Here is a 12,346-nt window from a genome sequence, read left to right on the forward strand (position 1 = left end):
TTTTTCCCTGGGTATGTTCCTGTTATTCTGGGGGAAGCTCTGTTATTTGGGGGGAAGGGAGGCAGCTGCCTACTTCACAGGTCAAGACAGAGTTAAAAACAAAACCGCAGCAAATTCAACACCCCGTGTCCTTCAGGGACTTTCCATGACACCTTCCTTCCCCCCTCTCCCCCAAGCCAGGGAGTACCTCCCCAGAGGGCCTCCCCACCCCAGGTGCAGTGGCTTTTGGCTTTTATGCAAACAACTGTCTGACCGGGAATGCTCTGCAGCCCGACCTTGTGTCTGTCCTGGCTGCAGGACCTCCTCTACCAGTCCTCAGCGTTCCTGGCCTTCCCAGAACTCCACCCCCACCCACCCACCCCCGCCACTCTTCCTCAGACTCTGGATTCTAGGGGATGGGAGGGAGGGAAGGGAGCTAGGTCTTGTCCCCCTGCCTGCCCTCGGGTGGAAGTTGCCTGCAGGTGGAGGTTTGCACCGCAGCCTGGGTGAATGGCCTGCTTGTGTTGAGGGATGGGGGAGGAGGAGGGTGCAGGTGTAGGGAGGCCTCCAACGCCAGTCCCACCCCACCCCCACCCCCAAAGCATCCACTTAGTTGCCAAGAAATAGTAAAGGAAGCTATCGTCAAGCTGCAAGGAAGTCCATTCAGCCCCAATCCCAGACCCAGCCAGCTGCCGAGCTCTCTCCTCAGCAGAGGAGTCTCCCTGCTTCCCTCTTTTCTGAGCTGTTTCTGCTTTGGGAAGGGAGTGAGGATGGGGAAGGCCACAGACCATCCTCTCCAAGGCTGAAAATCAGCTCCTAAGGGGCTATTTTTGAATGTATTTAATGCTCCAGTACACAGGCAGGCTGAAGAGCCATTCCTCTCTCCCTGGCCTTAGCGCTGAGCCTGGAAAACCTGCTGGAGAGTCTCAGGGCCGGCTAGTGGCGCTGAAGGGAGGGGATGGTGCTGAAGACAGAGCCAGTGAAAGCTGCCACCGACCTGGCCCCACATTTGCTATAGCCCCTAACTTCAGGAACGTCTTCCTCCTGCCTCTTCCACAGAGGAGGGGAAAGGTAAGGTGTTCTGGGTGAGGCTAAGCAGAAAGCCAGACCACCCCTCAGACTCTTTTCCGACCTCTTCTGAGAGAGAACAGAGGATATCAAGACAGGAAGAGAGCCACGTGATCCCGATGCCATTCTCCCAGGAGTTTCCCCCAGCGCCTGCGGCTTGGGCCTCCAAGTATCTACAGACTAGATTTCAAGGTGGCCGAGTTCATCCGCAATTTGAGTTTCCCAGCGTGGATGTTTCTGAGACCCCAGAGATGGAAAAATCAGGACTTGCCTATCTTTTAGGAAGGATCCCTGCTGGGAGGGAGGGCGGGCTGGTGTCTTGGAACTGGGAGACCCCGTGCCAAATCTGTCGAGCTTGTCACGTCCAGGCCCCGACCTCTTCAGATCCTCTTAGTGAACTAAGGGCCAGTGGAACCAGAACCCCACCATGGGGACATGGGGGCCAGCAGCAGGATACCAACGGCAGGTTCAGCAAGGCATCAGGCAAGATGTTTTATTTCAATGATAATTCTCTTTATCTAGGTATCTGAACTTTAAGAAAGAGCCAGAGGGGCTAAATTAAGAAACTATTCCTAGGGGCAGAATTAATTCCATTTTCTGACAGCAGCAACGACAAATGATAGGCATGCACAATGACTAATTTTAAACACACCAGTATTTTTTTTTTTATTTTTCAGTGTAAAAATCAAACATAATAAAGAAACTTTGAAAACTATCAGTAGGGGTGTTTGTGATGCGGGAATGCATTCATTACAGTTCTGGCGAGGTTAGCATCGCTACATTTCAGAAGCTGCTTCTTGACACAGTCTTTACAGAGGAGTAGGGCACTACAGGGCTCCAAGGGGTCAGACTCCAGGTAAAATCCGAGAGGAGTCAAGAGAGAAGGTCACTGCTGGGCAGGGAGGGCATTTCTGAGAAACCCAGATGAGCGTGCTGTGAGCACAGGCTGTGTCAAAACCACTTGGCAAGTTCTCTCTCCCTCACTCCTGGTGGGAAGGCCACCCTGAGCCCCAAACCATGTTCCCTTCTCTGCCCCGCCCCCACCCCATCATTCTGCAGACAAGGGTCATCCACAGACCACACGTGTGGTGGCTTTGGCAACCAGAAATTTAAAATAAACTATGGTTTTTTCCAGTAGCCAAAATGATCCCTCACCAAAGCTCACAGACTGAGAACTTGAGCATGCAAAACCACAGTCTGGGTGAAGGGATGTCTGCTTTTCAAATGACCTGCTAATTCTTTGCAACCCACAGTAATTTGGTTTCTGTGAACCCACAGAAGCAGGCCCACCGAAAAGGACCTTGTCTGCTAACCTGGAAAAGTCCTTGTGTAAATGAGTCATTGGCAACGGGATCAGTCATTTTTAAGGCTGCCCCATTTTCCTAACATGTCAAAATGTCTGTTCTCAGTCTTTTTAGGAGAGGGTGAAGCAAAGCTGCACCCATATTCAGAAAATGAACTAGGCCCCCCAGATGCATGGCATGGGCTTGGGAGAAGGCGGGTGGCATCATGGGACTGCTCTCCAGGCTTCTAGAGTGGGGTGGATGGAGAGATGGACAGTGAGAACCATTTGAGGAAACTCTAAATCGCTTGAAGAATTAATGGTTGAGGGCTCGTAAGACGGTGAGGGAGCAAAGCTAGGCCACTTCCCTGGCTTCAAAGCCATGAAGTGTCTGTACCGTGTGGTTCACACACATTGGTTCTAAGGCTCAGCATATTCTTTACTCTTAGGCATTAAAACAACATGAAGGAAACATGTGTGTTAGAGATCAGTTGCCTTCATTGGCAAGTGAATTACTATTACGGTCCTAGTATGGTCTTTGAATATTTTCCATGTCTTTAAATCCAGATACAGTACATATAGTGGAAAATTTGCAACCATCCAACAAAATCTGCCCCCACGCACACAAAAAACAGAGTAACTTTACCTAATAGACAAAATTACATGAAACCTCACAACGTCCTTGGGAGGTAGATATTGTTATGTCCTTACATTTTTAAAAATCAAAACAGTAACATTCCAGTTTCAAATAACAACTCAATATCAGCATATAAGACACTCCAATATTGTAATATTCAGAGGAAACTTGCCTCCAGCTTCTTCAAAGTGCAAAGACCTGTTTCTCATGTTTTTTTTTTAATTTTTAAAAATTCATTATTTATTTATAAATTTATTTATTTATTTTTGGCTGCACTGGGTCTTTGTTGCCGCGTGCGGGCTTCCTCTAGTTGCAGCGAGCGGGGGCTACTCTTCCTTGTGGTGTGCAGGCTTCTCATTGCAGTGGCTTCTCTTGTTGTGGAACACGGGCTCTAGGCGCACGGGCTTTGGTAGTTGTGGCACGCAGGCTCAGTAGTTGTGGCGTGAGGACTCAGTAGTTGTGGCACATGGGCTTAGTTGCTCCGCGGCATGTGGGATCTTCCCGGACCAGGGCTCGAGCCCGTGTCCCCTGCCTTGGCAGGCGGATCCTCAACGACTGCGCCACCAGGGAAGCCCCTGTTTCTCGTGTTGCTGGCATGATGTGGGACACGCTATATACAGCTAGGGTAAACAGAGGTACAGTCTTGTGCTGTGAGCTCATACAAGTCGAAAGCCTATGCCTCTCTTCTAGGCTCTTCCAAGTCCACAGTCTCCGACCTGGGTTCACTCATCATTCTCAGAACTGTTCAGTCTGTTAGGCTTAGAGAACAGAGTCCTTTCCCTGGGATGACCCAGGTTTAGCATTTGGTTTCAGGTCAAAATTGTCCTCTTTACAGGCACTTAAATCCCAAATCATTCTGCTTTTCTGAACTCTGCCTATAGAGATTCTCTGAACTATACTTTCTGTCTGAGCACAAAAATAGCTCCTAATTCTTTAAAAGATAAGAGAGATCACTGTGTATCTCTTGTCTTCTGCACAGCCTAATTCTATTTTCTAGGACAGAAGTTTCATCACTCCACTTTCTTTTCTCTTCTTGAGCTCAAACTCCTAATTCTGAGTCTTTGTCAAAGAGCCTGGACACTCTGAGAACTCAAATCTTAAGTATCCCAGAGTTTCCAAATCTCCACTAGAGACCAACGTACCTACTCATAGTGGAGTACACTTTAAAGTTAGGGCTTCAAACACTAAACATTTAACATTTCCATTACAGTCTTACGGGCTGTCCTGGGATACATATCAGAAGTACTGCTTTTTTCCCCTGAAAACATTCTAAATCTCACATTTAGCAGGAGGAAAAAAGCAGAGGATAAGAACAGTGATACAGAGGCTACCTAGAAAAAACGTTATGTTGACGTGAGATTTGTTAATAACACAGCGTTTCAACTGAGTAAAATTTTGTGTTTTTAAACATTTATCTTGGCAAAAGAAATCTGAGGTCGCTTTACTCCTGGGTCTGGCAAAATGTTAAGCCTTGCATTTAAAAGGTGAGACATTTTGTCACTGACAAAGTCAGAAGCTGAGTCAGGAACAGTTCAGAATGGGTAACAAAGCATATGATTAGCTAGCTTCTCTGTGTCAAGGCTAATACATCTTTTTGGGAGAATGACTTAGGGAATCTAAAGCCTGGTGGATTTATTAACCTCTCTTTTTCCTGGTGGTGTCGGTGGAGGGTAAGACACAGGGGGAGACACCTCTGTTTGGTTCTCTGCCAGGAAGAACACCTATGCAACAACTCAAATAGCGATAAGGAACATTTGGAGAGCCAGCTCTCGGCCTTTTCCACCTTCATCCCAATTCTGCCACTTTGGCTGTAAGGGAACTTTTCACGGGTTTGGTTGTTCCTCAGATTTCGGCCTCCTGGGTGTGTGGTGGGGGCCTGGCTAATAAGAGGGTTGGTGGGAAATGGAGAGAGAAGACCTATGAGGCTCACGTTCACAGGGACTCTGGCTGAGAAAGGAAACGTGCTGTCGGAAGCTGCCAGGGGACCTCACCGTCCAGCAGGGTCAGATGTGAATCCTCCTCGGTCCTCCTTTCTAGGTATCTTGCTAAGGTTCTCCTTTACCTTCTTTCCCACTCCCAGCAAGGGAGGGGTTAAGTAGAATAAGGATTGCCTGTAGAAGTAAGTGTTTACCTGTGTTGTGGGAACCACTACATACCACCTGGTTCAACTTCAAGATTTAAGAATGTGGAGTTTCCACATATATATTTTCTCTGGACTTGACATGTCCCAGTCCAGGCTCAGAATGCGACAACGAAAGTGCAGCCTGTGTGAGTGGTCGCCCCACTCAGAAAACTGACCTCAGAAGAATGGAAATCATTCAGAAAATCCATTACTCACAGAGAAAATGAGGGTTATACTTACAGAGTCCCCAGGTTGGTGGGATGGGCCTTAGTTTCACTATCTTAAGGTGCAGGAGTTGGTCTCTTCACTAAAGACTTTCCCACTAATCTGGTAGAAATACTCGCTTTCCCTAGCTTTCTCTTCTACCAATCCTTGCTTCCAAACGCTCTTTCTTTTGTCCCCTGAAGAGTCAACATGATGCATGATATTTCAAGAATATAATAAGCAGCTCTTCTTTCACAATGGGTATAAGCAACGTGGTGCAGCTTGGAGTCCAGGATTACGGAAATACAGCGAGGTACTGAAGACTACACACTGAAATACATCTAATCTTTTAGCTGAAATCTCAAACGTGTTGGGACTGTTGCCATGGAATTTCACAAGATCTTTTTTCCTGAGACAGACGCCATGCTACAAAGAAGGATAAACCATTTGTGCAGTCTGAGGTGGAACATTTTAATTACTGGCAGCACATAAACGAGTTGAGTTTGAGCCTAATGCATAAAGCCCTTTCGAAATATCAAGGCAGATACATAAAACGCTAATCCACCAGGAATTGTGGATTCTTGGCTCCGGTAGAAATGTTCACACAGCTGACTCTTAATTTGTAAACAGGCTCCATGAAGTTGTTCCTGGAAGCAGAATTTATTTTCCCTAACATAGGTTCTTTAAAAGGAGAAAAAAAAAAAAAAAGGCTTTGGCAAGCAGCTGCAGGTGCCCGTTTGTGTGTACACTCTGGGGCAAGATCAAAATCCCTTCCTGTTTTTTGTTCCTCTCCACCATCCTCTTCACACCACAACTCAGTGGTTAAAGGAAAAACTTAACAATACTTCCATTTTCACACCAAAGAAATGTGAAACATATATTAATATACATACTCTTCTGCTTAATACCCATACATTAAGAGGTTTAAAAAAATAATTGTGGTTGCTGCATAATCACATAAATTTAAAGCTGTAAAGGACCTTCGAGAACATCTAAATCCAATTCCTAATTCTATGGTTGAGGAAACTTAGTTTTAAGAGTTAAGTGATTTGCCCAAAGTCATTTGGCTAAGTAGTGGCAAATATGGAATCAGCAAACAGATTTTGTGACCCTCATTCCAGTGCTACTTTTACATTTTTTTTTTTTTGCGGTATGCGGGCCTCTCCCGTTGCGGAGCACAGGTTCCGGACGCACAGGCCCAGCGGCCATGGCTCACTGGCCCAGCTGCTCCGCGGCATGAGGGATCCTCCCAGACTGGAGCACGAACCCATGTCCCCTGCGTCAGCAGGCGGACTCTCAACCACTGCGCCACCAGGGAAGCCCTACTTTTATAATTATTACATCACTTTTCCTTGATAGCATGTCTCCCATAATTAATGAAAAAGATGACCGACACATCTGCAGAACCAAGGTCAGACTTTCGGGAATCTTTGTGGAATACAACAGCTCCATTTAAAATGGGGGTTGGGAACCGCCCCCCCCCACCCCGACCTGCCTGATGGAGGATATCCTGCCAGCAGAGGTGCTCCCCTCTCACTCCATCCTGAAGTTCAGCTCTGATCCTGGTCATCCTCGGTTCCTTTCCTGTGGGGAGGGGTAGGCTAAGTCATACTTTCAGGATTCTTTGGTATTTTTTTTTGTCAAAAAATCATTGGCCAGTGTGCTTTGGGTTTGTACACCAATATTCCATGAAGGAGATGAAAAACTTTCAGGCGGTTGTTCCTCCTTCCCTCCATCCCTGGGTGCTGCTGCTGGTGGGTGCTCAGAACCAAGCCTGCCACTTGAGATAGCAGGAAATGGATGCCATCACCCACGGTGGACAACCTCCTGGAGTTCCCATGACAGTCTATATTGAAACCATGAGTTCTTCTGAGACAGAGTTTCTCCTGTGCACGAATGGTTTAACCCAAAGCAGCTTTTAACTGGAGACGGGAGGGTAAAGAGTAGAAGCAGAAGTACCATCAGAAAACTTGGGTTATTTTTGCTTGTGTGATAAGAAGCGGATCTGATGCTTGGAGACCACGGGCTTCAGTTATTGGTAACATTTTATGGCTGTTCTTTTCCTTATTGTTAGACTATAATTTGCGATGGAAGGTTTATATCCTAACCCTTTAGTCTTGTGTGAAGGGCAGAAGGGCAAGCCTTCCCAGCAAGGTCAGCTGGTCAGCAGTTCTTCTCTGTGGACCTGGGCATATGGCTAAAAGTCTTTTCCACATATGGCTGATGTATCTCAGAAACAATGTCTCATGCAGCACAACCAGGGGACTCTTCTGGTTGTCAACAGACTCCAAAGAATGCCTGTCTATTGCTGCAAAAGATAATGACCAAATACTTCACTGGCTTTTAAATATCATAAAATTCAAGTCCCTGATGGGAAAACAAAGGTTTCACAAAAGTAGTAACATGATATATCTGCAAACAATTTCGGAATGGGGACAGCATTTCTCTGCTGCCCATGTGAACGTGATCCTTTGGACACTAAAATGGCATGAAAAGGGGATTGGAACTCAGTTTGTTTTGAGAGTGATTTGTTAGGCGAGGGGTATTATCAGCTTTTAAAAATGATGTTAAATGCTCAGGTGCAAATCATCTCTGGGCCCAGATCTTCACTTCAGCATGGCTCTGTGTTCTCCTCTGGCTATGTGAGATGAGAACTCATAGCGATCGTGGCTTCGATAGCCACACATGTTACACTCAAAAGGGTCACGAAAGCCGTGGCAACCCATGTGAATAGTGAACATCACGTAATCCAGGAAGAGGACTCGACAGTGGTCACACCGGTACACATCCATCACCTCCCCTTCTTTGTTGATCACTTTGATGGAGTCTCTTGGGCAGATGGGTGGGGGCTTGAGGAGTTCATAAGAGCGGGGGACCTCCTTCAGAAGTGGCATCCCATTGCGGGCCCGAGAAGGGACCATGTGATTTTGCTGGTAGATGTGATTCTGGCGTTCCTCATGGTTGCTGTCAGTGTCCGTGGAGTCGTGGCCACTGTTGTTGGGGGAGAGGCCTCTTTCAGAAGGCAGGCTCTTCTCTGGCAGCTGGACGTTCTTCTTTTCCAGGTCCTGGGGGGCACCATTCGGCATCTCGGCACGGGTGAGGGCTATGGGGTACATGCTGCTGATAACTGGGACCATCTCTGAGGTGGGAGCAGGCGGTGTCTGGACCAAGGGGCGCAGGGCTTCGGCACCAAGATAGCTGATGGCGTTATTGATGGCCTGGTCCATCATTCGGGTCTGGATCATCTCACTCTCTTTCTCATACATATAGCTGGGATTATAGCTGACGTCAAAGCAGTGGCGCTTCTCACCTAGAACAAGGGAAAGAAAGAGTGAAAAAAGGAACAACACAAAGGCAGAGAGTTTGTAAAATTATTTTCTGGAGTCCTTGAAAAGTAAGGAAGGACAAGTGGCCTGTTCAAGAACACTTAGCCCAGGCAGAATGGTCCCACACGGGTGTTGAAGCCTCAGGGGACAGTGATTGACAGCACATGCTTGGACAGTCAAAATAACTGAAACCAGCAGGCAAAAGGGAGAGTCAGAGATGTCACTAAGTTGAGGCTACAAGGTGAGTTGTTTCCACTGCTCATGTCAGAAGGGAACCCTGGAGAAAAGAAGCAAGAGAACACCAGGAGGGGGCTTAAGAGGGGGCAAGGCAGCTGCCAGTGTGCAGGAGCATGGGAACCTCTGCACTTCTGTTGTTCATGAACTCTGAAGACACAGTCAATCCCTGAACTCTTAGTTTGCTTGTTCTTTTCTGCTTGTAATACCAGGGAGCCAGGGGCCGGAAGTGCTGCAAAAAGTGGGGATGCTCTGGCCTCGGCAGCTTTTTAAATAGCTGCAGAGGCAGAAAAAATAGCCCCCCAAACTCCAACTTACCACTTCCCAGACACGTCAGTTATCAAACTGACTGAGATTTAAATAAAAGAGCTTCAAATGTAGAGAGTTTTAGAAAAGGCTTTTTCTCGATGAAAGATCATCATGATATTCGTCCTCTTCATAAAGTGTGTTATTCTTCTTTTGCTTGAAAAGATGTATCATTGATACATGTGTGATCATTAGTACTTATCTCACACTTAACTGAAAAATTTACTTGTGGTCACCCTCTCCTACTTCTCATGTCAAACTGCTGAGAAATTTTGAAAACAGAGTTTAGCCACCTTCAGGGCGTGTGGGTGTTGTGTGTTAGAAAACAGAGGCTCTCTGGCCACAGGGAACGCAGGAGCGGGATCTTCATTGATGGCAGATGTGCTCAATGGTGAGCGGCTGGTAGAGGCAAGAGAAAGTGGGAAAGATGTGTTAAGGGCTGGAGGTGAGGCTAACATTATTGCTGATGCTTTTTCATTCTGTAGATATTGGATTCTGAGAGATTTGCTAAACCGTATCCTCTCTTCCCTAACATTTCCTAGGCATGTTGTGGCTCCAGAACGTGTCACTGCCGTACAGTAAAGCCGTCGGGGAAGACAAAACACAAGAAAACAAAAAGGACTGGAAGAACCAGTTTCTGTTCTTGAGGTATCTCCAACCCAGGGGGAGAGAAATAAGACTTGGCTAGATGGAATTGGAGAAAAATAAATGTTAAAAGTTGAGAAAGGGCTGCCTTGCTCTATGGAAGCTTTTGATTTTATTTTAAATGCCATGTCTGAGGCGTTTAAGCAGGGTGGGTGACGTGTCTTCTGTAAAAAGAATTAAAAGGGAAGGGCAGGGTGGTTTGTAAATATACAAACTGTATACTTAAGTGTTATGGGAACGCAAAAAATTCAGGAGTGCTTGTGGAAGGGAAAGCATTCTCGGAAAACCTAAATTTTGAGAAGGGTCTTGATGAACTGGTAGGATTTAGATTTTCAGAGACGTAGAAGAGATATCCTAATTGAGGGATGAGCATGAATCAAGACAGACACGTGGGACCGTCCAAGACATGGGCAGGGAGGGGTAAGAGAGTCTGGTTAGAGCAAAATATCAAGAAGTGTGGAAGAAAGTATTTCTCAAACTTCACTTAGCCCTCCACATTCTGCAATATTCATACCCCAGGGTGGTGGTGGTTGAGAGTCTAGCGTAAGATGGTGTGGATTCTATGCTGCCTCATCATGACTAGTTGTGTGACCTTGGATAAGTTACTTAACCTGTCTATGGCTCCATGTCCTCACATAAAATGGGGGTAATAACTGTACCTACCTCAATTGGTAAGCGCTTAGAACAGTGCCTGGCACATAGAAAGCACTTGGTAAATGTTAGGGTTTTTAATTTTGTTTGAATTTTGTTTGAATCAGCTCGCATTTCCTTCCTTTCCTTCCTTTCTTTTTTTGCTGAAGAAATTTGTTTTTTAAGGAAACTTTATATCACTAACATAAACAGTAAACCAGAATCACTTGCCACAAATAGAAGGTAACTATGAAAAATAAAGACAACGAAACAGCAATTTATTAAAGTTTGATCAGATACTGTAAGTACCTGGAGGCAAAGATCCCCTCTCTCTTTGCTAAAAATAGAGATTACCAAGTGTGTGATTAGTGTTGAAGACAATTAACATCTAATTACGTCTAAATCTTTTTCCTTGGTATAAGCAGGAAGATTGAAAGAGAACTAAAAAGAAAATAACTTTCTTGCCATGTGGATCAAGGTTTCCAAATGCTCTGTGAGCCTCCTGGTACTTTGCCTCCAACATTTTAGGAGCTACTGAAAAAAGATAACAGGTGGTGGGACCAAATGATGGGCATTCTGAATAACCAACCGTAGGGTTTAGATTTGGACAAATGGCAAACCTCTACAAACCGCATTGAGCAAGAGATGCTTGTGGTCAAAATGTTATTTTCAGGATATTAATGTAACAGCAATGTGTAAGATGGACCAGAACAGCGAGAAACTGGAGACAAAAAGACCTGCTAAAAGATCCAATCTAATCAGATAGATTTGTCCTGTATCCCCACTACCTTAAGGCCAACCTGACAGTTTCCAGACAAATACCTGAGAGAAAAAATATGCACAGAAAATCACCGTACCTTGGCAACTCAATAAAAAGGAACAGAAACGTAGACCTTTGCCAAAGTAATCAACGGTTCTTCTTTTCAACTGCCAGATTGGATAAGTCTCTGATTAGAGCTGTTTGGAAGAACGAGACTGAGAACATGAAAGCTGTCTAAAGTCACAAATATTCATTCCCCTGAAAGTGACACAGAAATGATGAACTTTGGTTTCCTGGCCTTTTCAAGGTTACTGATGATTTTCCAGTGTGGTTGGCTCTACTCAGTTCCCCAAATACTGGGGGTCCCTGGAAATCTTTTTAATCTTTTCGCCTAACAGAGAGGCTCCAGAAAGTTTCCGAGGTGGGGCAGGCACATCACAAACTCTGCTTTTCTCTCTTCTCCCAAGAGTTGGTTTTACTTAACTACGCCTACAATTTCATAATCTATACCACCTGCAGCACATGTCAGAAAACAGCTGAGTGCTGAAGTTGTAAGAGGCAAAACAATAAGAGGAAAATCAACCCCTGGATGAGTGGAAATATGTGACTGAGTTCTGTGGTTAACGCAGACCATCGTTCATTGTTAAGAAGATGGGAGAGCCTCAGATCTTCACGTGCACGCAACCTGCACTCATCAGGTCCCCTCATCTCCGAGTTACGGTAACTTGATTAGTGCAGATGATTATCAGTCACCTGTAGACATGATGACTCAATGTGTATGAAACTCAGAAGGGGTAAGCTACAGTAATTGAAAAGCCAACAGCTCACGTTTCTTTAGTAATACACTCATAAAAAAGGTTACTCAAACCACAAGAGTGTAACTGCTCCCAAACCTGCACAGAGCTTCCAGTCCAGCTTCTAGTCAAAATCGTACCACACATGTTTGAATGATTAATGAGAGAAGCTTCGGGTTGAATTACAGGTTTTCTTCCAATGATAATACAAATGGCAACAACAAGTCCTAAGTTTAGAAACCAAGGCACTCGGTTGGGCCGTTCCCTACCTGTGATCCCTTTTAAAGGTGTCAATCCCTACCATCTAGGCTTTGGTAACTCTGAACTGAGCAACTGCCTGACCTGAATTGCTGCAATGT

General features: G+C 45.6%; 1 protein-coding gene across 3 annotated transcripts in view; it reads right to left on the reverse strand.

Moving 5' to 3' along the window:
* Positions 1 to 7,503: 7,503 nt before the first annotated feature.
* The window catches only part of IKZF3 (IKAROS family zinc finger 3), an 84,594-nt gene continuing 79,751 nt past the window's right edge, over positions 7,504 to 12,346 (reverse strand). The window contains exon 8 of one of the 3 annotated variants that reach the window (XM_007465172.1): positions 7,504 to 8,602. In XM_007465172.1, the coding sequence (XP_007465234.1) occupies positions 7,899 to 8,602 (704 nt within the window). In that variant the 3' untranslated portion in view covers positions 7,504 to 7,898. The remainder of the gene's footprint in view (positions 8,603 to 12,346) is intronic. The other 2 variants (XM_007465173.1, XM_007465174.1) reach the window with 2 other exon arrangements.

Source organism: Lipotes vexillifer, unplaced genomic scaffold (genome assembly GCF_000442215.2).
Source record: "Lipotes vexillifer unplaced genomic scaffold, Lipotes_vexillifer_v1.1 scaffold591, whole genome shotgun sequence".
NCBI lineage: Eukaryota > Metazoa > Chordata > Mammalia > Artiodactyla > Lipotidae > Lipotes > Lipotes vexillifer.